Source organism: Lissotriton helveticus, chromosome 11, assembly GCF_964261635.1.
Source record: "Lissotriton helveticus chromosome 11, aLisHel1.1, whole genome shotgun sequence".
NCBI classification, from domain to species: domain Eukaryota; kingdom Metazoa; phylum Chordata; class Amphibia; order Caudata; family Salamandridae; genus Lissotriton; species Lissotriton helveticus.
Genome location: NC_136072.1, coordinates 1,029,772,846 through 1,029,800,314, shown reverse-complemented (window position 1 = coordinate 1,029,800,314; position 27,469 = coordinate 1,029,772,846). Strand labels below are relative to the sequence as shown.

Here is a 27,469-nt window from a genome sequence, read left to right as displayed (position 1 = left end):
AAGTGCCTTCTTGTGTTATTTCATATGAAATGCCACAATTCTACAAATAAACATGAATAGCTTTTTTGTTCGGCTGAATTGCTAGTTTTCTTTTATGAAGTTTCCATTTATTTTATTTGCTTCAGCAATGCAGGAAATGTTGGACCCAGTTCACAAAACATGCTTTGCAATGGGGACATGGGCGTTCTTAAGATGATATAGTACGGTTACCATTGGGAATGTGGTGGCTATTCATTTATTGTGCCTTTGTTGGTATACACAACCATTCCCAAAGCATTTTACTCCATCCCAAATGCCCAGATACATTTATGCCCAAAAAAGTTAGGAGTAGCCATGCAAATGGGTCTGTAAATAATTCCTTTCACCCACATATTTTATAGGAGTATATAAAATGGGCTTTCTCTACATCTAAAAAGGTTTTCTTAATGGAGAATAAGGAAAAAAACGTTACCCTCACAAGTGCACATCTCTGTCCCATTTCATCCCATCCACCGGAAAGCAATATCTTTACTAACATAATTTACAATTTATGTGGATTTCAGTGTCCAGTCCTGGAGATTTTTGCAACATCCCTGTGAAGTTAGAAATGTATGCAAACTCTAGAAGGAAAGTTACAATACATAGACTTCCTAATGCCTGGGGCCCAATTCACAAACTCCATTACGGTCCTATCTTTAGAAAAAAAGCGCTGGTAGGTTTAGCCCACATTTCGATGCAGGTTTATGATTTTCTAAAATTAACAAAAGTTTCCAAGAGTACTTCTAAAAATCTGTAACTGTTTTGCGAATTCACAAACATGTCTATTCAAAGGTAGTCCTGCATTCATAACTGTAAGCAGGAAAAATTGTACATGCGAAAATGCCTGTGCATTTGTACAAATGCACGTTTTTTCTTCAACAGACTGGAGGTATCCCTTCCCATTTTCATTGTAGAAATGGATTTTCTCCTATCTCTGACTGCTTCTAGCATGTGAAAGAATTGTGGATAAGCTTGTAAAAACAAAAACAAAATCATGACTTCATGGGTATGCATACATATTCCAGGGTGTTGTCACCATGGAAAGCCTGCTCTCTACCGACTGGGAGTGGAGTTACTCATGCATAAATCATTAAAATCAATAGATTTGTAGAGTGCTTCTTGTCACCATTAAGGGTATCCAGGCGCTGGAAGGGTCCAGTTGATTTACAGAATAGTCAGGTTTTCAGGGACTTTTGGAACTCTGAAAGAGATGGGAGGTCTGTAGATGAAAGGGTAGCTCATTCCATGTCTTCACTGCTAGGTAGCACATGTACTACCAAGAACAGGGGTGGTTACCAAAAAGCCAATCAGTGAGAACTATAGCAACCAGGTCAGGTTTGTGTCCGATCTCTGGCACCCATCAGTCACCACTCGGAACCGCCCTTCATCATTTGGGGCTCCGAGGACAAACACCATACCTATTATTTGCTCCGACAGAGAAGGACTGGCCCTCCTGTGGGGCAAGGATGGTTGATGTGAGTTAGAAAGATATATACTCACAACGTGGCTGCTGGGGTAAAAAAGAGTGCAGTGCTAGGGATAAGTAATACCAAGAGTGATAAGGAAAGTGAGTAAAATTGGTTTGAGGAGCAAAAAATATTTTATTAAAGTACAGCTCCTGACACCAAGGTTAAAAAATAGCCAAGACAGGGGAATTAATAAACTGTCTAGCGGTGGAACGTGGTCGACATGTTTCAGCAATTGTTGGCCCTTCGGCCTTGCTTTCTTCAGGACCTAAATTTTAACGCTACTGCAAACAAAAAACCCCCTAAAGTGAGATAATGTGTTCTATACAAGAAAAGAAGAATACTGGAACGATTTCATTGTTAATTTTAAATGTCACCTGAGCCTTCTAGGTGTACTCGTTCCGATACTTCTTACCAATTCAGTAATTGACTGATTCGTAAGAAGTAAAGACCTCACCCCACCTGGCTGCGGCTCAGGACAAAGGTGAAGCACCGCTCTAACCGTCGGTACTCCAACGCGGCATCTGTGCCGTCTGGGGAGGCGTTGGAGTACCGACGGTTAGAGCGGTACTTCACCTTTGTCCTGAGCCGCAGCCAGGTGGGGTGAGGTCTTTACTTCTTACGAATCAGTCAATTACTGAATTGGTAAGAAGTATCGGAACGAGTACACCTAGAAGGCTCAGGTGACATTTAAAATTAACAATGAAATCGTTCCAGTATTCTTCTTTTCTTGTATAGAACACATTATCTCACTTTAGGGGGTTTTTTGTTTGCAGTAGCGTTAAAATTTAGGTCCTGAAGAAAGCAAGGCCGAAGGGCCAACAATTGCTGAAACATGTCGACCACGTTCCACCGCTAGACAGTTTATTAATTCCCCTGTCTTGGCTATTTTTTAACCTTGGTGTCAGGAGCTGTACTTTAATAAAATATATTTTTTGCTCCTCAAACCAATTTTACTCACTTTCCTTATCACTCTTGGTATTACTTATCCCTAGCACTGCACTCTTTTTTACCCCAGCAGCCACGTTGTGAGTATATATCTTTCTAACTCACATCAACCATCCTTGCCCCACAGGAGGGCCAGTCGTTCTCTGTCGGAGCAAATAATAGGTATGGTGTTTGTCCTCGGAGCCCCAAATGATGAAGGGCGGTTCCGAGTGGTGACTGATGGGTGCCAGAGATCGGACACAAACCTGACCTGGTTGCTATAGTTCTCACTGATTGGCTTTTTGGTAACCACCCCTGTTCTTGGTAATCACCTTTTAGATTCTGACCCTCTAATACTTTTGTGATATATGTAATTGGGGCGTGTATTTAGAGCTGGTCAATAAATTGCCCTTGGGTCCCCCTTAATTATATTTGTTGTTGAAGCACATGTACTACGTCAGATGCGGGGGTGAGGGTTGGAGAAAGAGATGTGGAACAGAGGTGTCTGTTGGGCTGCTGGAAGTTCAAGCAGTGGTTTAAGTAGGCGAGACCGCAGTTGTGAAGGCCCTTGTATGCATGGGTCAGGAGCTTGAGCTGACATCTTTTCTGCACAGGGAGCCAGTGGAGTTCTCAGAGATAAGGGGTGATGTGAGTATGTCTATGGAGATCCAGGACAAGTCTAGTTGCAGGGTTCTGTCGGTGCTGTAATCATCGGCGGAGGTGAGCTGCAATCCCTGTGTAGAGAGCATTGCTGAATTCCAGTTGGCTGGAGATAAGGGCTTGGGTGATGGTGTGTCTTGAGCGGAGGAGGTGAGCTGGGTAGAAAGTGTTGCCGTAGTCCAGTCTGCTCCAGTTGAGGACCTGGGTGATGGTGCGTCATAAGCTTTGGGGTAGCCATTTAAATATATCTTACGAAGCATGCGAGGTTGAAGAAGCAGGAGACAGGGTTGACCTGAGTTGTCATGGTTAGCATGTTGTCCAGAATGATGCCTAGGCTCCTAGCGTGATCGGTGGGGGTGGGAGTAGGTCCGAGGTTGAGGGATGCGTCCCATGGGAAGCTTTTGTTTCTGAAAATCAGTACCTCTGTCTTGTTGGAGTTTAGCTTTCGGCAGCTATCCTTCATCCAGTTGGCGAAGTCTTTCATCCAGCTGTGGAGGTTGGTGTTGGTGGTGTTTTCAGAGAGTTAGATGATGAGTTATGTCTCATCGAACAGGATATGATGTTGAGTCCACAGGTTTTGGTGATGCTGGCCAGAGGTGTCATATAAGTGTTAAAGAGGGTGGGACTGAGCAAGGATCCAGGGGGTACTCCACAGATGATTTCCTTGGGTTCTGAGGTGAAGGGGGAAGGCAGACTGTTTACGTTCTCCCGGTGAGGAAAGAGGCGATCCATCTGAGATTGGCTCCTTGGATGCCTATGTTGTGCAGCCTTGTGATGATTGTGTGGTAGGAGACTGTGTAAAAGGCTGCCAAGGGGTCTAAGAGGATCACAGCTGAAATCTCTCCTTGGTCGGATAGTGCTTGGATGTCAGTGGTATCCACGATGAAGGATCTCTATGTGCTGTGGTTGCTGCGGAAATTGGATTGGGAGGAGTTGAGTAGGAGGTTCCATTCCATATGTGAGGAGATGTGTTGATTGATGGCTTTTTCTAATACTTTGACTGGAAACAGGAGCAGGAAGACTAGTCTGTAGCTGTTGAGTTCACTGGGGTCAGCCAATGGTTTCCTTAGTAGGCCATTGACTTCTGCATTTTTCCAGTCGTCGGGGAAGGGGGCCATGGTAACTGAGGTGTTGAACAAGGTAGTGAGCATATGGCTGATTCTGGCTTTGCCTAGGTTGAAGATGTGTTGAGGGCATGGGTTGGTTGGGGTAAGTGAGTGGACTGAGTTCACGATGGAGGCAGCGTCCTGTGGGGTGAGCTGGGTCCATTCGGTTGGTCAGATGTCTATGGTGGTAGTGGGTTCGTTTTGTTGCTTGAGTAAGTTGGTGGACTTGGGCTGGGGTTTGAAGTTTCTGTAGATGTTGGCAATCTTGTAATGGAAGAAGTTTGCAAGCTTGTCACAGAGTTCTTGTGAGAGGATAATTTTGTTTGTTGCAGCTGAGGGGTTGGAGAATTCTTTGACTATGTTGAAGAGTTCTTTGTCGCTATTGGAGCTTGATTTGACTCGTGAGGCTAAGGCCTTTTTCTTTGATTTTCTCAACTGGGTGGTAGAGGTTGAGGGCTGTCTTGAAGGCAGTCTTGTTGGTCATGTCCTTGCAGGTGTGCATCTCCTGTCCAGCTGTTTACAGTGTCGTTTAGCAGTTCTGAGGTCTTCAGTGTACCAGCTAGCCTGCTTGATGGACCTTTTGAAGGTGTTGTTGCTGATGGGAGCAACGCTGGTGGCGCAGTTTGTGATCCAGTTATTGAAGTTTCTGATGTTCTGGTATAGGTTGTTGGAGGGAGGAGAGGGGGGGTGGCGTTGATGGCACTGGTCCATGTATCCTTTGAGACTTTGCTCTAGCTGCAGTGGGAGGCATTGGGCTGGCTGGGGGCGGAGGTCTGTGAGCTTATGTTGTTGAAGTGGACGATGGAGTGACTGGTCCAGTTGAATTCCATGGTGTGGCTGTAAGTGATGTGGTCGATGGAGAAGAAGATGGGTTCTAGCGGGTGGCCTGTGTTGTTCGTGGGATCATGGGTGAGATGGTTGAGTCAATGTTGTTCATGCTGTCGAGGAGGTTGGTAGTGTTGGGGCGTGGCCAAGGAGCTGATGGAGATGGTTGCGTGAGCTCGGAGCTCCGCGCCGATCCCGGTGTTTCTCCTGTAAAGAGAGCCATTGTGCTGTGGCTGGGGATCCGGATCTCAGCTTTACGAGATCTGGGACCCGCTAGCAGCGAAATTCAACCGAAGAGGATAGGCGCCGAGAAGCGGGGGCAGTGAGGAGCAGGGAGACCGGACTCGATCCCTTCCACATTATGGCCGGCCGTGGTGCTTGAGAGATTGCACTAGAGCGAGTAGCCCCGTGAACTGGTGACCTGGCTGCTGTCGGGACTATGGGAGAGGAGCAGTGACCTGACGGTGACCCTGGGGGAGCCCTCGGTGCCCCGAGAGGAGCAGCGGCTGTTGCCTTGCCCTCATCGTGCAAGGAAAAGAAGCCGGGGCTGTGACGCGGGGATATCGCCGCATAAAGCAGGGGACGATCCAGCTGCAGGAGCGTTCTGGGGATCCCTCCTATGCGGTCAGACGGCGGGTGAGTCCTGGAGTGTTGCCTGCGCCTACCAGTTGGGTGTAGCCCCTGCCTTGGGCGACTCTGGCAGCCATTGGGGGGAACCATTGACAGAGAGCTGCGGGCCGGCCTTTGCTGGGAGAACGCGGACCCAGCCGCACCTGCACCTGGGGCCCCAGGAGACACACAGGGATAGGAAAGAGTGGCAGCGGCGACCTTTAAGCGGACCGGGATGTGGCGGCTGCGGAGGTCGTTGGAGGCAGCGGGATTGACCCGAGAACCAAGATGGCGCAGAGCGAAATGCGCAGTTGGCAAAGGAGGATCTTCTGAAGTGGCTGGCCTGGGTACCACCACGATCTTATGACTGTCTCCATTGCGGAGGGAGCGCAGGTCCTGCCTCGATCTCTGGGTTTGCTGCCATAAGAGGAGAGTGCAGGACTGCTCCCTGTGGGTCAGTGGACGGCGAGACCTGAAGGACAGGTGAGATGCCCTGGCCCCGGTGGGGTCTCCACCCAGCATTGGCAGACGTGGGGGATGCGACCAGTGTGGTGGACCTGGAGAGCGCTGAGGCATGCTCGCAGGGCAATGCTGATTGAGAGGTGAGGTGACCTACTCGACGGAGGTCCCCGGCGGTGCCAGGAACAAGGACTGGGATGCAGGGAAGCGACGCTGGGAGGGCCTTGGAATCCCAGGGCGCCCCTCCTTTCTTGAGAACCCCCATTGCAGATATGTCCCAAAGCTTCGCAACCGTCCCCTCACCCACCTCACTCATTGTCATATATGTGACCTCCCGGTACCAGTCCCGGCAGAGCCACTACAAATTCCCCCTGCAACCTCACCCGGTCACTACCCCCAAACCTCAGGCATCAACCAGTTCGTCGGCAGTCCCAGAAGTGACATGAGGTAGTGAAGCACTTCCTGTCTCAGTAGCCTCTGATTCTGACTGGTCTTTCTCTTGTCAGAGTCCGTATCCACAGTTGACTGCGCGTGTTGTTCATGTGAGATTGCAGTCACAGCCTGCACCAGCCTCTCGGTCTCTGTCTGCGTCACAGTGGGTTTCCCCACAGCCTGACGGCGTCTCCCAGTACACTGTGACCTGCGGGGGAGAGGTTCCCCAGGCGCCATCCGATCGGAACGACCTGCATCCCCCTTTCCTGTTCGGTAATCCTCCAACCAGCTCCAGGCCTCCTCAGGGCTATTGCTAAAGTGCGTATTCTCGTCCAGCATAATCTTAAGGCGCGCAGGAAATATCAGTGAGTACTGCAGTCCCTCCTTCCGTAACTCATTTTTGACGACTAGGTAGGATGCACGACGGCGCTGCACTTCAAAAGTGTAGTCCGGGAACAGTGTTACCTTTCCATTGCACACCTAGAGAGGTTGAATTGGCTGAGTAGCGCTTGACATCAGCCGAACCGGCACGTCCTAAGAATCGGGAGGGGCAAGGGGAGATCTTGGAGGCCAAGGAAGCTATGGCGGTGCAATTAGAGAGGTTGCACTGTTTTGATCACAAGAAATACCTGGTGAAGGCACATGCAGAAGCGGGCACTTTGGTGGCTTGGTTGGCTAATCCGGCCTCTCGGGCACCCCCATACTAACTTTGTCAACGCACACGGGGATCCCGGTTTACACTCAGCGGGGGATTAATGAGCGGTTTCTGACCTATTATGAGGAATTGTATAGGAGCACACTGGGAGTGGCTGAGGGGGGATATAGACACCTTGCTGACAGATGTAATTCTGCCACTGACAGAGGACTGGAACTGTAGTTTCTTCCTCCTGCCTGGTAGGGCGAGGGACGCTGCAGGGTTGCCCACTCTCGCCATTATTGTTTGCACTGGCGATTGAACCGCTAGCGATACACGCCAGATTGGGGCAGAGGTACACGGGATTAGACTTCAGCTGTGATGAACAGCATATATCCCTATATGCTGACGACTTACTCATGTTTTTGGCTAATACAGGGGAAGCATTGGAGGGAGCGACGACACTGCTACATGATTGTGGTAGAGTGTTCGGGCTTAAAGTGAATTGGTCAAAGACTTGTTTGTTCCCGGTGACGCCCACGATTGTCGATGCTCCCTGTGTGCGAGGTATCTGCTGGGAATCTAGTTGTCTACCATAACTCAGAATTATTATATATCACTCTGCAAAAGACCTCCTGGAGGGGAACATAGGTAGGGCTATACAGGGTCTCAGGGGTAGCTTTGCATTTTGGAGCACGTTGCCCCTCTCAGTGGCGGGCCGAGTAGCCCTCCTGAAGATGGTGGCACTCCCCCGGTTGCTGTATCTCTTTCGGACGTTACCAATATGGATGCCAGGTTCAATATTTCGAATGCTTCGTGCAATGGTTGGTGGGTTCCTCTGGGGAACAGGTAGGAGACGGGTAGTGTTGAAAACAATGATGCGTACAAAGGAAGAGGGAGGGCTGGCGGTACGGGACTTTGAGCTCTACTACTTGGCGGCGCAATTGCAATGGCTTACGCAGGCAGCTGCAGTAGAGTTTCGGTGTCCCACAGGGTCTGGCGGACGTTGGATACTACGTCATGTTTTATCCTTTATAGTGCTTCAGCAGAGATTGAGGTTGGGGGAGCTTACTACCGAGAAAGACGCTGCGGCTATGTTGGAACAGGAGCCAACATAGAACGGGAGTGACTCGCCCTTATGCACCGGAGATACCATTGGGAATGTGCACCGCACTCCTCCATGGAGGGGATTGGACAGCGCTATCGGAATGGGAGGCATTGGGAGTACATGTGCTGGGGGATTTGTATGAAGATGAGGTTTTACTACCCTATCAGGCCTTACAAGACAGGTATGATCTCCCTCGCAGCAATTACCTGTTACATTCAGCCTCGGTAATGGCAGTGCAGAAGCACTGGAGGTAGGGACTTACAGAACCACATACGACTTTGGTGTGTCAATATGTGGTGATGGCAGCGGGGACCTTCAAGGCGGTAAGGTGTTTATATCGGCGTATGATGGGGAGGGAACTGAACAGCTCGTGGAAATGCAACGGAAATGGGAAGCAGACCTGGGGAAAGAGATCCCGGAGGCGGCGTGGGCACAGATCGTCAGGAGAGCGTGGAAGAGCACTAGAAACGCTAGATTTCAGTTGGTACATTTTTTCGTGCTGCAAAGGGCATATCTTACCACTACTAAGATTATGAAATATTTCAACGTTGACACTGCCCAATGTTCCAGATGTACATTAGAAGGAGCAGAGTTTGTGCACATGATGTGGAGTTGTGCGCAGCTGGGAACCTACTGGGAGGAGGTGGATGTAATAAATGAGCCACTTTTGTGATTTTGGCACCCAATGATGACCCTCACCACCACCATTTTAATTGATTGTAGTGTGTTCCTTAATGTAGGATTGTCCTGCATTTGCCTGCTTCTCTTCTGTTCTGTAATCTTGCTGTCTTTCAGTGGGAGCTGTTACTGAGTGGAACAGTCTTGCCAAGAGCAGAGCATGTGGGATGTGCATTTGAAGGCGTGCAGTTGCGTAGGAATGTGTCATTGGTGAGAATTATGAGTTCTTAATATTGGCTTTGACCATTCTGTTTTCTGACTTTATCTTGCTTAATGGCAGGGCTTGCCTATTGGCTTTGGCATAATCTTATGCCATCTTGCATTAGTGGCCTATGCTTAAGCGACTCCATTTTCTGAGCTGTCTCCATCTTCTGAGCCTTCCTACGTGAGAAGCTATGTTTTGCTTTCACTTGTTTTCTGCACTCTGCATGCTAGTAGAAACCGGTTCTTATCAGAGGAATGTCCAGGCTCCTTCTCGAAGTCATAGCAAAGGCCTGATCAACCGATGCTGTGTCCTTGGCACGGAGTGGTACGGAATCTGATGGGAAAAGGGGGCGAGGCTTGCTAGAAGCTTCGACCAACGTTTTCACTTGTATTAAAAGGTTGAGCCTCCACTGGTCTGGTGGAAGTGAAAGTTTGGGAGTTTGGATTCTGAGTGAGGGCAGACGTGTCTATCTCGGATTGAACCATGATTGCTGAGCTCTGATCCCCGGCTGTGTGAAGACTTCCCCTGGCCAGAAGTGGGCAGTGTATGCATCAGGTGATGTATTGAGTTTTGTGAATATTGCCATTGTGATGTGAGCCAGTGGCTGTGATCTTTTGAGGTGTTTTCTTTGTGGTGTGGGAGGTGCACAGCCAGAGTGATCCTCTACTCTGTATATATATCTTTCTGATCTCTTGTAGGACGTCCAGTGTATCTTCCCTTATATCAGTTATTGCTTGTTTATTAATCAGTATAATTATTGATTCATGCCTTTAGATTATAAGTTTACTACATATATTTGAATCTAATGCAGTTGGTATCTGAAACAGCCTTTGTTTAGAGAGTATTATGTAATAAACCCCAAGCCTTATTCTAAGAGTGATAGTCTTTGCATTTTTTTTTAAATAAAACTCCTTTTCAAAAGCTGCTGTTGGTTTTGTGTTGCAGTTTTGCTGTGCCAGGGGTGGTAAGACATACTTAAAAGTGCATATTATTCAATGGTATAATGATATATTTGCCTCCCAGGTGGGAGTGTAGTGATTGGGTGTGGCTTATTGGTGAGAAGCCACATTCAAAACAGTGGTGGATCTGCTCTGCGACATTACGGATCGCCAGATAGAGGCCAATGCGGATGCATGCTTGCTACATTGGTTCCCTCACACTGCTAAAACGAAAGTAACAAGTACATTCATCGATTTGTGGTTGCTATTGGCGAAGCAGGAAATAACGGCACACTGGAGATCACGGGAGGGACCCAGTTTTAGGAGATGGAAAGCAGACTTAGCTAAATGGGCAGAGAGTGAAGGTATAGTCCGACTTCAACAAGCCCGACGACTTCATAATGATAAAGCTTTGGAGACTGCAAGGGCCTGGGAGGCATTGGTTCAGTCACTAAAAGAATCGGAAATGAATGTAGAGGCAACCCCACCACAGGACCGCGGTGACGGATGCCAAGGGAGAAGTGGTCACTAGGAGGCAACCACTGCTTTAGCTGTCCCAGATAAATAAGATGATGCAGCACGTACAGACTACAGGGATAATAATGTGAGTGTATATTTGATCAGGACCTCTGAGTTGGAGACACCCGATAGAGTGAAGAGTTAGATGGAAGACACACCGGTGGTGGGGGTGGGGGGTGGGATGGAAGAGGGGTGGATGCTATGAGTTTGTGAAGTTTGGTGGCATTTAGGGGTTGGTTGCACCTGGCTGATTATAACATGCAGAAAATGGTTTGTAAGTTGTGACATACACAAGATTTGGGACCGACCAAGATGTTGCATTGAAGAACTGTATAAGTTGCAGATTGATGGTGCTTGCATAGAACATTAGGCACCACTGTTGACTGTTATCATGGAGGTGTGGGTTTGGAAAATGAAAAAAAAATACTTTAAAAAAAATAAAAGAGGAGGTTGGTAGTGTTGATGTCATTGTGGTCACCGAGATGGGAGTTGATGCAAAATGTTATATTATATTGGGCTTCTTTTGTGCTTTAGCAAATCCCTTCAAAAGTGCACTTTCATATTTTGTGAAATTAAAAAGTGACTTTGTGAATTAACCCCCTTGTGTTTAATTCATGGCTGAGCCAATGGGTTCAAGATCAAATGGTTCCATGTCTTCTACATGTGGTAAGGAAATTGTAAGAGTTGAACCTATTAGATATGTTTACATATCTGTGCAAGAGTGTTTGCTCTCCACCCCTTCACTACCTCCACTACAGACACGAGTCACTGTAAAGTTTTAAGTGATGGTGTTAGCAGCATAGGTTATTGAGGTAAGGTAAGGTCATAAACTGGGCTACATACACTTTCCCTTAACATCCAGCACTGTAAGTAAATCTACATACTTACCACACTGTTTATCTTATCTTTCAGGTCGATATGCAACTGCCAAGTATAATGCGCAGTGTAGAAAAACGTTGACATATAAAATATCTGAAACAATAAAGAAGGATTTATTATATTAACATTTTTAAAGTAAACAAACTCGGAATCTGCAATAGAGGCTTATGGTTCAGCACACTTATAGAGGAAAAGCAATTGTTATGTCTATTAACTTTAGCTCCGTTTCATAAATCTTCACGCATTTTTTAGAGTTTGCCTAATATGGTGCATATACTTTTGAGCAAATTGGTCAAGAGGGTGAAGGGTATACAAGGTGGCCCCATCACACTGAACGCCCTACACAAATTTTCATCACACAGCAAAACCCATTTTTGTGGTTTCAATCAATCAATCAATCAATCAAGGGTTTATAGAGTGCGGCTACTCACCTGTGAGGGTCTCAAGGCACTGAGGGAGGGAAGGGGGGAAAAGGCAGGTGCTGATCCGTCGGGCGCTGGAGTTCAGTCAAAGTAAATCTGGAAACTAGTTTTTAAACAGGACAGTTTGGGTGTCAAATCACTTTGAGAATCAAAAGTTGAATGAAAAAAATCTGAATGGCCACTGTAGGGGGTCAAGAAACAAAAAAACAGATTTTTGATCCGCTGTCCTCTTAGTTGTCGAGAGAATCTGCTTGACTGAAGGGAGCTCTTTTGAATTAGCACAATGCCAGTTCACAATCCGCTCAAATTATAAGAAGGAGCGATGAGATGCTAATGTCCCTCTACCACGGTAACCTATGTTGAAGGAAATTACAGAGGCTGGTGAGTCGCAAAACTGATTTGCAAATTAAAAATAAAATTAAAAATAGAGCAGAGGGCTTTTAAACTGTGGAAAGGGGGGTCCTACAAGTTCTTGTGTGGGCCAAGCTCTCCACCATCTTCACCATCTATGGGCATTACAAGTCAATCGCCCACTGACCTTGCTCAAAGTTCCTGGGGTAAAAAATGTGCATTCGTCCCTCACCCTAGACCCTTTCAGTGACCGGGCAGCTGAAAGCTGGCACGACTGCTTTGTTTGCATCACTTATGTTAAGGTGGAGTAGACTATGCAGCTCCCAGTCAATACAGTGAAGCTGCTGAGCACCAGGAGATATGTCAGCTGCCCTATCAGCTTCTCCTATTTGCAGGTGAAGCAAGTGGGGCAACTCCTAGATGCCCAGGCCCTGCAGTGTCAGAGCAATGTATGTCAGAACAGTGAATAAATCTTGAGAAGATAGAGCCGTTCACCAAGCATTCGCTGTCCAAGAAGCATCGCGCTTCTGCATGCCTCTTGGAGGATGGCTTCTCCAGTTCTCTGCTAGATTAGATGTAGCAGTTGCCAGTGCCTCACTATCCTTTTAACTATGACCCCCGGCTGGGATTGGGGTAGTCATACGTCTTTCTGGATACAGTTTCTGCAGGCATAGCTGGCACTGCCACGGATTAAGTAAGCTCAAAAGGGGGAAACAAGTACATAGTGTTCTAGAAATAGCTGCTTGGCTTTCTGGCCAGAATCTAATGCAATATTTGTTGTACAACCAGGACCAGATCAGCTATGGAGTGTTCAGGGAAAATGGTACTGTTTCAGTTTGTAGAACGCCGTCGTGTGACTTTAGAATAAGTATATATATTAGGCGAAATAGCTTCCCAAGCAATCTTAGACATGCCTGGCAGGGTTTAAATTAAAAATCTAGTGCACAAAAAACAAAGTTGGATAATAATGTCTACAATTTCAAACTTATTAAAAAAGTTGCCAACAATCTTATAATATATGAAGTGCCACTTAATGAACTGGCATGAAGATTTTTTCTGCAATAGATATTAGAAAAAGTTCTAGTTAAATAGCATGACAATTAAACCAATATATCTGATGCTACCTATGTAGCATACTACCCTCCTCAACAAGCGTATGCAATAGGATTAATTATGCAACAGGATCTAACTGTCTATGTGCTGTGCTTCTGTTCCTGTTCCAGGAGAATTAGTAAAGACACAACATTCAAACATCTTCCTGACAGATTTCAAGGCCTATTTTCGTGAGTCTTCAGTTGATATCTTCTTTCCTTATAGTTTTGTTATAGTAATCTAAAAAAAAATGAACTTGCTGTATTCCTCACATCATGTTAAGTAAGTACTCTATGTGAGATACTCCATCAGTGATCTAAAGGAAGTATCTTACATAACAAAAATTGGAAAAATGTCCACTAGCAAGACCACAAAACAAAGGCAAAATGATATTGTTGCCTTATATGTGTAACAAAGCGAGAGATGCTACAGTGCTTCATCTAGTCCAGTTGCAATTGGATGGTCTGTTCCTCTACTTTTCGAAATCTCTAGAGAAAGTAAGTAAAATAAGCACTATTTGGATAAGATGGTTGGAGTCTAGTGAATTCTTCCTTTACGATTGCAAAAGTGTCAGCTGCACGCTCTATCAGGCTTAGAGACACAAGCGTGCATGACTGGTGGGAAATGGAGGTGTGCAGTTTTTATTATGTGAGCTTAATCTCTTTGACTTCTTAATTATTGGCTTAACTGTAGTTCATGGAGTTTCCTGCTTTTCCTCTGTCTACCCATTTGTGATGGTTAGTTGGTGCCAGCAACGCTCCAGCATGTTGTATGCAAGTCCATAACTTACTTAGCTTTTCCTCAGGAGAAACTGTGTTGCACTGGTAGCTCATTAGTATTTTGTCCTCAGTTGGACGTTAGTACTTTGTTTAAGTGGGTTACAACAAGTCCATTGCCCTATTATTATTTTTTGTAGAGCGAAATCCAAGCCACTTTTTCCAGAACTAGAATGCATCGGTAGGCAAAAGGTCTAAGTGATCGAGGCAGCAACAATCCACATATAACATTCGTAACACGCAAAGACAGAATATGGTAAAGTACACGAGGGTTGCAACACCTTGCATTAGTAGTCCGGGTAATGAGTTCATTCATCAATGTTCCCAGAAGTAAAAATTCAAAGCTGTGTTCAGCAAGAACCAGCACAACTTCATTCACAAATCTACCATTTTGCCTACCTATGCATTCTAGTTCAGGATAATTTGTCTCGGGACTTCTCTATAATAAGATTCGTGCCCTGATAATGTTTGATTGTAGGCTAAACGCATTGGCTATTCTTTTTAATGTTCATCTATAAAGAAATAATTAATAAAGAGCTTGTACAAAAGAAATTGTTTAGAACAACTTTTGAATTTGATTGCCTGGCTTTAAAACGTTGTCTGTTGCCTCTCTGATATGATACAAAATGTTCTAATGTTGGGTTGTTTGGTAGCCAACCTAATGAGGCGGGTAACAAGTAGGCTTATTTAGTGGGACTCAGTCGTGGTGTGGTACAGTGGCCCTTAGCTGCCTTTCCTTTTTTTGTATATTATTATTTTTTTCAATGGTATACGACTGAGAGGGTGGCAGTAATGAGTATGAGATTGTGTGATCTTCCTTCAGTAACAAGACAAAATATTGAATTCAAAATATAGAATTACCAAAATATCAAAGTCAAAATATAGAATGGACAAAATATCGAATGGACAGAATGTTGTGGTGAAAAATATCGAATTTAAGGTAAGTAATATAATATCGATTTTTTAAAATATAGAAAGTCAAAATATCGAAGTATGTAATATAGGTATTAAAATATATCGAATTTTTAATAATATCAAATTTTTTAAAGTGTTTTGTATGTTAGTATATAAGTGAAAAGTGTATATTATTTTTGTAATTTATTTTAAGTAATTCATTTTATGTTATTTAATTTTTGCGTAATCTAATTCTGTAGCGGGTTGTGGGTTTATAGGGGAATAGGGTGGGAAGTAATTAAATTATATTAAATTTAATATAAATTTTTAGAAATTACTAATTATTTTATTTTTTTATTTTTTAAATCTTTTTATTTAAGAAACAAGAAAAAAGAGAAACAATAACAGGTGACTTACATCGCGGAATGAAAGGATAAGCAATATACATACAGGGCATAATGGACGGAGAACTATCAATAAAGCCTGCTCACAAGCTACGTCAGGTATGCGGCCGTACTACATTCAGGATAATCAAACAAATGCCTACCACCATCCCCACCTCCCCAGGAAACAGGATAAACATTGAGTAGCAGTCCAGAGTAGAAGGGAGGGGGAAGGGTGCAGCAATAAAAGGTTACGAGACTACAGCCGCATTCCGCATACAATAATGAATTACGCAACAATTGGCTAACTCATGCAAGTAATACCTCCACCAGAGCCCATCTACCCCAAAACACAAATTCGCTCCTCAATTAGACCACCTATATCAGAATTTTGAAGGATTTCAAACATAAAAACTACAAACACTAACAAGACAAACACCCCTCCCCCCACCCTGCACCCCTGCATATGGCTTGCGCCTATCCCCAACTAGCAGTGTGCCTGTCGCCCCATCTAACTAAGTACTAAATATAGTAAATGTGGAGGAGGACATCTCAGTACGAACCCCCGGTCCCCACCTCCCCCCCGCCAGAACCAAGAATCCCCCAGAATAAAACACACAACTCTATTAAGAAGCGATATTAAAACTAAACAGGGGAAACAGTAATCACCACCTGACCTCCCGTAAATACAATGGTAACAAATCCCACTTCAGAAAGCCCATGGTGCCAAACCCCAACAATCAGTCTCATCCTTGACCCTTCCGATCGGTCGTATAAGCCCATTCCGGACAGGCTGTTGCCTCCGCAGGATAATCAAAATGTAGAAACAGTTCGGTAAAATTCCGTCCGAGGCGAGGCAAAGTTTTAAAGTCACTGAGAACTCTGTCGGCATCAACGATGACCCTCATCGACATGAGCTCCCAACGTCGCTGTCTCTGCAATTGTAGAAAAGGTGTCGGAGAGGGGAAAAACACTGCTTCGTTCCGTAGATAGTTCCCACCAAGAGTATCCGGAAGGGGAGCACCAATTAATCCACACACAGTAGGCAATGATGGTGGGCTTGGCGTTCCGTAGAGGGCATCGAGTACACGATCATCGGCCATTACACTGTCATGAAGCTCCGACACCCCTCGTGGTACAGGGCCCACTGCCGTTACAAGGACCTCCGTGGGAGGTATAGGCCAATCAGGATATTGAAACGGATCAGGGTCCGGTCCCACATGCCCATGTCCGTGTGTGACCGCAATCATTTTCTGGACAATGGACTCCACATGGGAATGTAGTGCCCCGATAGCTGCCAGTACAGTCCGTATCGACGGTTCAGACTCAGTCCGTCCCACCAAATTCTGTTCCGAGACAACCATGTTCGCGTCCCCCAGAGGCCTCGGATCCCCGGGGGAATCGGCAAATTTGGGACGACTGTCACGGAGGGAGACCGAGGGCTTACCAAGGCCACAATCCAGGCTCCGGTACCACAAGCGAAGACTCTGACCCAGCAAACACCGGCGGCGGCAAACCGGGTCTCCGGGTCAGGGACCTCCGCCCATGGCCACAGTCGTGCCTCGTCAACACTCCATCGATTGTAGGCCAGAGCAACAACCGCCGTCAAAATCGGGCTTAGAAAGTTTTCCACATCCAAGGACCGGACCCTGTCGATCACCCACGGCCAATGTTATTCAACTGGAACCCAGCTGGGCCAGTACTCGAGTCCCCGGCTCACAAGGTGGTGTAGGCCCCAAACTAAAACTCGACGTAACTCCGTCCACCAAGCTGGTAAAAGTCCTGCGATCGCACCAAAGTACAGCACAGCAGTTCACACGCCCGGAGGCAGGGTGTAAATTCAGGATTTGTAGCAGGATTATCCGGCGGGGGACGGAGGTCGGCGGAGCCGGGAGCCTAAGCGGCCATCTTGGTTGCTAGCGTAGCTCCTCCCCCCTACTAATTATTTTTTATTTAATTTTGCGTTTTAGTTCTGTAGCGGGTTGTGGGTTTATAGGGGAATAGGCTGGGAAGTAATTTAATTGTAATTAAGTAAATATTTGTATTTATTTATTTTGAATTAATTGTTAATTAATTTTTAATTGGTAATTAATTTTTATTAATTGATTAATTGATAATTATGTTAATTTTATTAATTTATTTTCTGTAGCGGGTTGCGGGTTTATAGGGGAATAGGATGGGAAGTAATTTAATTGTAATTAAGTAAATCATTTTAATTTATTTATTGGTATTGATTTTTTATTTATTGTTAATTAGTAATTAATTAACAATTAATTTTTATTAATTGGTAATTAATTTGTATTTGGTGGGAAGTAATTTAATTGTAATTAATTACATATTAAAAATACTTGTGTATTGATAATTAATTTACTGTCAATGAATTATTAATTGGTAATAAGTTTTATTAATTAGTTTTTGTTGTTGAAAATGAATTAGTTGTTAATTAATTATGAATTGGTAATTAATTTTAATAGCTAATATTTATTTGTATTTATAATTGATTAATTATTACATAATATTTAATTGGCAATTAATTTTAATTAATGTTTTATTGGTATTGATATTTAATTTATTTGTATTAATATATTAAATCATTACTTTCCCTACTGTTAAATTCACTAGAGTGGGAATAGTAATTTTTACCCCTACGCTATCCAACGCTTTCCCTACTGTTGCACTCTCTGCAGTGGGAATAGCAATTTTTACCCCTACGCTATCCAACGCTTTCCCTACTGTTGCACTCTCTGGAGTGGGAATAGTAATTTTTACCCTCCCGCTATCCAACGCTTTCCCTACTGTTGCACTCTCTGGAGTAGGAATAGTATTTTGTACCCTCCCGCTATGCAACGCTTTCTCTACTGTTGCCCTCACTGGAGTGAGAATAGTAATTTTTACCCTCCCGCTATCCAGCGCTTTCCCTACTGTTGCACTCTCTGGAGTGGGAATAGTAATTTTTACCCCTACGCTATCCAAAGCTTTTCCTACTGTTGCACTCTCTGGAGTGGGAATAGTAATTTTTACCCCTACGCTATCCAACGCTTTCCCTACTGTTGCACTCTCTGGAGTGGGAATAGTAATGTTTACCCTCCCGCTATCCAGTGCTTTCCCTACTGTTGCACTCTCTGGAGTGGGAATAGTAATTTTTACCCTCCCGCTATCCAACGCTTTCCCTATTGTTGCACTCACTGGAGTGGGAATAGTAATGTTTACCCTCCCGCTATCCAACGCTTTCCCTACTGCTGCACTCACTAGAGTGGGAATAGTAATGTTTACCCCTACGCTATCCAACGCTTTCCCTACTGTTGCACTCACTGGAGTGGGAATAGTAATTTTTACCCCTACGCTATCCAACGTTTTCCCTACTGTTGCACTCACTGGAGTCGTAATAGTAAATGTTACCCTCCCGTTATCCTACGGTAAAAATATTGTATATTTTTTATTAATATTATGTTAATATATATATATATATATGTATTAAAAAATAAAATGGGATGTTTTTTTAACTTAAATGAATTATTTAAGAATTTTAAGGTTATTTAAGTATTTTTAAGTATGTTTTAGTTAATTATATTTATTATTTTACATTAATTTTAAGACATTTAAAAAAAATTTATATTTTGACTAATTATGGTGTCGATTAGGATGGCGGACGGATCTGCGTCCGTCCGCCACCCCCGAGGTGAAGGGACCGACCGCAGGGGCAGCGGCGGTCTCTCCGTTGCAATTAGGATGTGACCGCCACCCTGGTGGTCACATCCCTTATATTACATTGCGGCGGGTGCTGCTTTAAGCAGCACCCGCCACAATGTAAAGTATGCATGTTTACCTTTGGCATGCACAACTTGGCACGCACCGCGTGGTGCCTGTCACCTTGTGCATGCCAAAGCAGGGGGGTACCATAGGTACACCCCATGTGCACCCCCAACACCCTGGGGGCTCGCAACGGGCCCCCAAAAACAAAAGACCACATGCTTTTCCACGGCGGAAAAGCCGCTGTGGAAAAGCATGTTTCCGCCTGCATCGTGATATGGCTGGCGGTGTCTTGCAGACACCGCCACCATATTTGCGTACACCCACCGCGGATCAGCGGCGGACGGACTTGCCATCCGCCGCTGATCCCAACGCCATCATAATCTGGCGGTGGGTGTTTGCTATGACCGCAGCAGTGAATCCGCATCCTCCGGGCCGGCGGTGGCTTCCGCGGGCCTGGTGGATGCGGATTCACCGCCATCGTAATTGACCCCTATATTTTTTTAAACTATATTTTTGATTCAATATTTTTGTACTCACCTGTTTGTAGATAGGAATTAGATATTTTTGCATTCTATACTTTTTCTTCGATATTTTGGTAATTATATATTTGTGTATTCGATATTATGTCAGTGATCCCTTCCTTCACACAGCCACAACTGTGACATAACTAATGGAATGTTCTGTCTGGTTTTAGTATTTCTGAAGAGATCATAAAGGGGGATCTTGTGCAAGGACCTGGAGGAAGAGGTTGGGATGGTATAAATGGCCATTTCAGGAGTCCCAGAATAAGATCTTGGGATCCTGGGAACCCCCAAGGTTTAGTCTAGGAAGGGTTCTCGGCTCTATGAGTCATGCCCAACGCATGTAAGCAACTTCCTCCTTGAAGTAGGCGTACTGCATTTACCAGAATGCAATGGAGTTAACTGTGCTGGGATGACAGCAGAGTGCTCCCTTGCGCCTTGAGCACATCATAAAATAACTGTTCTATCTTTGTCGCCCCGAGCCAGGCCTGTCCTCTCACTTTGTTGAGAAGTGTCCTCCCTATCTCATGTTTTCTTCAAGAAAGCGCACTGCTCTAATTTCTGTATGGGAGCCTGATGTCTCATGGGTCCATGCTGTCCCATGTTGTTAATCGAAGTGCAAGGTATACGCCACTGCCTATGTTTACTTCTTCAGGAGGAGTAACCTCGCAACAATAGACACCCATACCCCGACAGACTCAAAAGAGAGCAAGGTAAGGGGGTGGCGGTAATGTTTTAATCTAGACACTTATCTAGCTTAAAGGACTGCCGGCACTCAGTGGCACCTTGTCCCTGCCATTACACCAGATCTACTTCAGGCCTATGAGGTGTCTCACTGTGGACCTATCACTTTGTTCTTATACAACCAGTTAACTCCACCTCATTAACATAACACCGGATTGGCTTGCCAGGTTCATTTAAACAGCCCAGATTCATACAGGCTCTTGCCTCTCCAGTCTTACCCATATCTCTCTCACTGAGTCTCTTCCTATGTCCTGTTTGAGTGAGGGAGAGGCTCAAAAACAGGCCAACCTCTGCCACAAAGACAACACCCGTGGGCAGAGATGAAGGGCCAGACTCTGGCCCGCCGCCACCTCTCTGTCTCTTGGTATCTCTCAGAATGCTGCAGGATCACTGCAGGATATGCCCAGAATGTTGGCATAAGCACAGAGCATCTTCAAAAGCCAGGCATTTTTCTTCTTGCATGGTCATGCCCTGACAAATACATTTTAAGGTTATAAACCACATAGGGAACACAATTTCGAACACAAAATGAATCTGAAGGGCTCTCAGATAATTGGAAATGTTTTGCTGTGGCCACTATCACATGAAGCACCAACAGGGTTTTACAGATCTGTGTTGCAGAAAATATTTGCAAGGGATGATACGGAATATACCCTAATCACAGAGAGAAAAAATAATATCACCACATAAAAATAGCATATCTAATCACAGTGATCAGCAGAAAATATGCTTTTGTTTGCCATAAGCAAATTTAGGGGGAGATGGCATTGATGCCTCTTTACCCTATAACTCTAGCTCTACTCTAGCCTGGACCACTAACATGAACACTGCATTGATACTAGCAAGTAATGTTCACAAGTAGAAGCATGTTCTCAGTATGAGCTAGTAACGGTACATACAGTGTACCTGTAGAATCAGCATTTCTGGGATTGTTTACAGCTTTGGTCATTAAGGATAAACAAACAAAACTTTCCAAAAAACTGTATGTCAATTTAAGTAGAAAATTGCATGGTGACTGGTCAAGTTATAGGGGATCTTACTGGAATTGAAATTCTCAAAAGAAATTATTGATAAGTGAAAACTCAACTACATTTTGCCTGAGGACCAGTGGGTATGCAGAAGTAGAGTCTGGACTTGAGGTTTTATCCTTTCCAGTTGGGGATGGGGAAAGAGGGAGGACACTGTGTACATGTGACTATGTGTGCATGTATATCTGTGTCATAGGTGTATGTGTGTCTGTGTATGTGCATCTGTTCCCTTACGGACATACTATTTTTGTTTGTGTGTTCATGTGCATGTGTGCGCACGCAGGTATCTGGCGACCACCTCCTGTCATCTGGTTGTCACCAGCCTTTCATTGTCTTAGGAAAGCTACTGTGACAAAAAGAGGCCCTCATGAAGTTCTGAACACGGGTTATGATGGCAATAGAACAAAAGACCAAGTTACTTACATTCAGTAATGCCTATTCTAGTAAAGATTCTATTTACCACAGATTTCTCACCTTGTGAATTTCTTCAGGTATCAGAATGTTTCTGAAAACTTTTGCTAGCAATTCCTTCACATGTTGGCAGGTGGAATTGTGCGACGACTCTACGTCGGACTGGTCTATTTTATTTTATTTATTTATTTAGAGTTTTATAGAGCGCGAACCAGACCTGTGAAGGTATCAGAGCGCTTTACAGGATAGATAGGAGGTAAACAAAGGACTTTGGTGGGGGGGGATGCCGTTAGGATAACAACAGGGACATACATTGTACAAAGAGGCAGGCAGTTTCAATCCCAGGATACCTGTGGGTAAAAACAAACAGGTGGAAACATTTAAAATAACAGTCTCAGTGTGGGTGAGTATCATCCAGGAAGACCATGGATAATGCCAAGGTAGTGGGTGGAACAGGGACACTGAGGTGCATGTAATGCCAGCGTTAGGGGAGAAAATTGCCCATTAGGAAAGTTTTGGCCTCTTTTTTGAAGCGAGCCATAGAGGGAAGTCTTCTGATGGCGGGCAGGAGTGAGTTCCAGATTCTAGGTGCGGCCCCGGAGAAGGGCCGATTATAGGTTGTTTTTTTCGCAAGCGTGCCAGTTGGAGCAAAAGGTCTCTGGCAGATCGGGAATTTCTGGTTCCGCCGGATATTACGAGTTTCTGGGCCAGATATGCCGGGGAATTGGAGTATAGAGCATTGTGGGTGATGCAAGCCAGCTTAAGTTGGATCCTGGCCTCGAGAGGAAGCCATTTTAGAGCTTTCAAGCGGGGAGAGATGTGGTCGAATTTATCTGATCCAGTTAGGAGTCTGGTGGCGGCGTTGAGGCAAGCTTTCAGTGGGGCCAACGAGCTCTTGGGTAGACCTGTGAGGGTGTAGCATCCATATTCTAGTCTGGAAATGACTAGCCCGCCCAAGAGGTGACATCAGAGCCTCATTTATGTACCACCTATGCGCGCTGAAGTCACTTTCTTTCTGATCTCTGTCCGAGCCAACGGACACAAAGCCGATAAACCCAAAGTATGGCATTGTGCTGACTTTCAGATTTTACATCTTATTAATGCATTAAATGGGACTATTCAACAGAACATGGAGGAGGGTGGGTCAATAAGGAATCTGCAGTTAGACAGAGTTTCTACCAGAACAGCATTACCGAAGGTAAGTAACTTGTTCTTCTAATAGAAACTTCTAACTGTAGATTCCTCACCTCGTGAACACATACCAAAGCAGTATCCCCAGGTATTGGGTCTGTGGAAGGGCTCAGACAGGAAATCTTACAGGACAGGTTGGACGAAATTACCAGCCTGCCATACCTGGCTGTGCAGAAAACAGCGTTTAGTGATTGCATCGAGGGATTTCGACATGGCACCCTGGCAGTTGCCCAGAACTGTTACCGTAGTAGCAGCCTCTGCTCTGATGGAATGATCATGTAAGCCTCGGTAATATTGTACTGTGCTGCACCCTGACCATCCAAAATCAAACGTAATGTTGGTCGAATTTCTTCTGGAACAGCTGGCAAGATGTCCCTCCACCAAATTTCCCCACAAACGTGTGAGTACCAGCCAACGAGGCAAAAGGTGTTTATGGACCCGAAGTCGAGGCTGATGGAGGAGGACGAGAATGTTAGTTTGCTGAATGTCTCCATTCGTTTAGACTCTCTGTCGGGGGATCATGTGAGATGAATTGGGCTTCAGATGAATAGTGGATGCCTGTGCTGCCAAGCTTTCTGGAGAAAGAAGAATAATAGAGGAGAAAATCAGGATCTACAGGAATGGGTCTGTGCCACCTCTTCACTTGCCTATTCACTGGGGGCAAGAGCCTGGTTTCACCCAGGTGCCCACCAAAATATCAGTCAGGGCCTTATTAAGGGGTAATAGAGGTTTTTGGTTCATTTGTCCAGGATTGAGGAGTTCAATGAGTACATTGGTTTTCACCTCAGTGGTAGGTAAAGTGAGGTCCAAAAACTCTGCTGCCCTTCTGATCACTGTGATGAAGGTGGCAGATTCTTCTGTTGTCATAGCTTGAGTCTGGGATGTGAGACCAATACCCGGGAACGTATCCAGACCACTGGCATCCTGAAGGTCATCAAATATATTGCTTTTATCATATTGGTCTTGGTCATCTTCATTGTCCCCATAATTATAGTGGAGGACACAAGTGTCAATTTCTAATTGGACATATCATCGAGGTCTGGGTGGAAGAGGATGGTTTATGAGTCCAATGATATGATTGTCTCAAGTTTCCGGCATACTGGTGTCAGTGTCCAAACCATTGGCATCAGCCTTAATGCTGACAGTGAAAGCGGATATGGCACCATGGCTGACATCGACCGTTGCACTGGGGCTGAAGGCGGCAGAGCTGAACTTGAGGAAGAGGACAGCCTTGAATCCAGGTCCACGGTATATTTGGCATCAGGATGAATATGCCAGTAGTAACCCAACTGGATGCCCTGTTGGATGCTTGCCATCTGAAGGAATGCTAGGGGGGCTCGGTGGAGCACCAAAAATGGTATTTGAGGGCGTTCAGCTCTAATTAGCACTGAGACAATTATACTCTAAACACAGCAACCATGAAATCTGACAAACCTTTCCCAAGCCTGACTTATTAATTAACTCTTATTCTTTGATAACCTGAGAACGTGGTCCTGTAATAAAAACCTAAACCATAACCATAGCTCCGTCGTCCGTAACCTGTCTCCTTCACCTACCCAGCCGGACTTTGGGCAGACCTTCCTTCGTCTTTCTGCTGTATCTCCCCTTACCCCCTTCCCCTCTATACTCCACTTATCTCGATCTCTATGATCTTGTAATTGTTTTTCTAGCAACTGTTGTATATTGAAACGGATGTAATCTTGTAATTCTGTTGAACCTCATGTAAAGCGCTCTGATACCTCCGGGTCTAGCCAGCGCTATATAAAACTCTTTAAATAAATAAATAAATCGTCTCGGTTCACTGAGACACCATGAGGTTTGAGCAATATAAAGAGCCCCCAAACTAATCATATTGCCTCTTAGCATTCTGTTTTTGATCCAGGTCTAGGCTGCATTTTACATTTTTTTGTAAATCCTGTCTTCAAGTCAGTATAAAGAGTGCACGTCTTTAAAGTGGCCACAGCTAAACTGTAGGACCACAATGCCTTGAAGACAAAATAATACTAGCAAGAGGCATAGGTCAGGTTTTTTTTTTACATTTTTTATTTAAACTCTAACTTCAATACCTGGAAACAATCATTTTTGGAAATAGTTCTGCTTTGGGGGATCATATTGGTGTGTACTCTGTTTTCATGTGGAATTGTGCAGAGCAATTCAATTTCGCTTTAAGTTTCAGAACACAACGTGTTTGTAGTTTTTAATTTATTTCAAGCTAAATCCAAAACAGAGGAAAAATATGAAAGCATGTCTTAGTTGTTTTATTGTTTTTCATCCGCTCTAAGCGGACATCTAAGGCCACCTAACTGTCTGCATTCTCTGAGCACATCCGCCTGGCAGCCTCCTCTCCCAAAAACTGGCAACATGCACAAACTATGTCTGCGTTTTTTATTGTGGCTGTTTTTCATTCGAGTTTTGCCTCCGGGTGTTTCTTGCGCCCACCTTGCTTTAAGTTCAAAGTACAAAAAACAGCACTGAAAATTATTTGCTCCCACTTTTTGTAAAGGAGGGCCGCTGCGTTGACACTTTAAACGATCATGTAATGAGGCACAGACACAGTCAGAGATCTCATTGTGTGCGACTTCTGAGTCTCACAGCCATCACTTGAGGCCAGCCATGGGATGCAGAGAAGGCACCGCCACCCACTCTGCCCCAGGTTCCAGCCGGACCTCACAACTGAGTTGTTTTGCTCCTCCGTGCATCGAAGTAATTAAATTGCCCCGCTGAGCCGGTTCCAGCACCTGCCGTTCACATGGTCCCGCTTTTCAACACAGGCCACGCGCTGACTCAGACCCATCGCCCGTTAACCGAGTTTGACAGGATCGCGCGCTAATGATGTAACTACCGGCGACGGCACAAACGGAGCTGTCAGGGGAATGTTTCCGCTTCACTGGGGCGCAGGCGAGCCGCACGTGACCCGCAGGGGGAGCACAGTCTGTTCTCAACAGTCACCAGCCGGGCCGCCAATGTCGACCATTGAGTGCCCCACAAGAGGGGCTCCGACCCTGTCCCGCGTCTGGCTTTTCTTCTTGTCTTTAGATGAGCGTCTTCTGTGTCACGCGCCAGCACTGCTGCACCGCGCTGCTTATTTCAGCTCACGGCGGAATCTACAGGTGCTAGGAAAGAAAGTAGGCCGGGCGCCAAAATAAAAGTGACCCCTTAGAAAGCAAGGTAACCGTTGGCAAATCGGAGCAGGTTTGAGCTTGCTGCAGGCAGTGTCTGTTTTAATGTCGGGAAATGAAAAGTGAAAACCAACCCAGTAGACGACTATAAAACGGGCCCCCAATGGCCCAAAAAATACAGCCCACGCACTAAATAATCTGTGAGATCACCCGTCGGGCACTGCCGGATTGCTCTGCAGGTCAGTCCAACCCTGCAAATAGTCCCATTTCACGCGAATCATTCAGCGAGGTGCTTTTAATGTATGTCTAAAGAAGGACACCGCTTGGCTTCAGCCAGGTGATGTAGTCATATAAGACAACGTAAGGCCACTCTCTCGTGTTGTGGAAGAAATATCTAGACAATCTCAATTCCCCTACGCGTTCCAGCAATCCAACGAGCTGTGGTGTTTGGGACAGGGCAGACCTTGCACATGATGTATTTGAGTTAGGCTGAAAGAGGGATGCCAAATAGAAGTACATCAAGGCTTTATAAAGCAAAGTTTGTCTTACTAATACATCCATAAAGGATTGTCCGAGGGATGCCACTGCACTGAGTGCCGAGCACGGGGAGGGGTCTGTGGCTGGTGGGGGCAGGGGGGGGATGTATTTTGCAATATCTTGTGGGCTTAAAAGCATCTGCCGCAGTGTTCTTTGTGTGCCCAGCAATGTTCAGGCAATAGTAAAAATGTCAAGATAACTCTGGTGATTCATGTACCTGCTGGCGGACTCACCATAAAGTAGTGCGGGGTCGAATTTAGAGAACTCACATGCCCCAAATTTCTACATACCCTTTGCCTCACTGAACTTCCTTAGATTTAACCACAAGCGAAGGATGGGAGGACTTGGCACTTTACTTCACAAGTGACATGTTTTGACTCTCCTTTATGAGTACTGGGGAGGGTGAGAGGGTTTCTGGGTTAGTTCTCAGTTTATGTTCCCTTTGTCTTTGAAACTCACATGTCGAGTGCTGTGACGCTCATTGTCTTGATTGGTACAGGCGATATGAACAACGAACAAGGTCGCATATTTGATGTACTCTTATTCTCTAGACACATGTGAATAAAAAATTTAGGGGCAGATGTATCAAGCATTTTTGCATTCGCAAACGGGCAGATTCACAGATTCTGCCTGTTTGCGTACACAAACATTGCTTTTCCGATGCAGCAAACCTAATTTTGCGATTCAGTAACCTGTTACTGAATTGCAAAATGGGTTTGCGATTCGGTATTAGGAAGGGGCGTGTTTAGGGCGTCCCTTTCTAATACTGAATCGCATCGGTATT

At 45.2% G+C, this 27,469-nt stretch overlaps 1 protein-coding gene across 1 annotated transcript in view; it reads right to left on the bottom strand.

The window, feature by feature from the left end:
- Positions 1-27,469, bottom strand: part of TMEM116 (transmembrane protein 116) — a 215,911-nt gene that overhangs the window by 52,085 nt on the left and 136,357 nt on the right. The window contains exon 5 of the mRNA XM_078667430.1: positions 11,473-11,556. Coding sequence (XP_078523556.1) covers positions 11,473-11,556 — 84 coding nt within the window. The remainder of the gene's footprint in view (positions 1-11,472; positions 11,557-27,469) is intronic.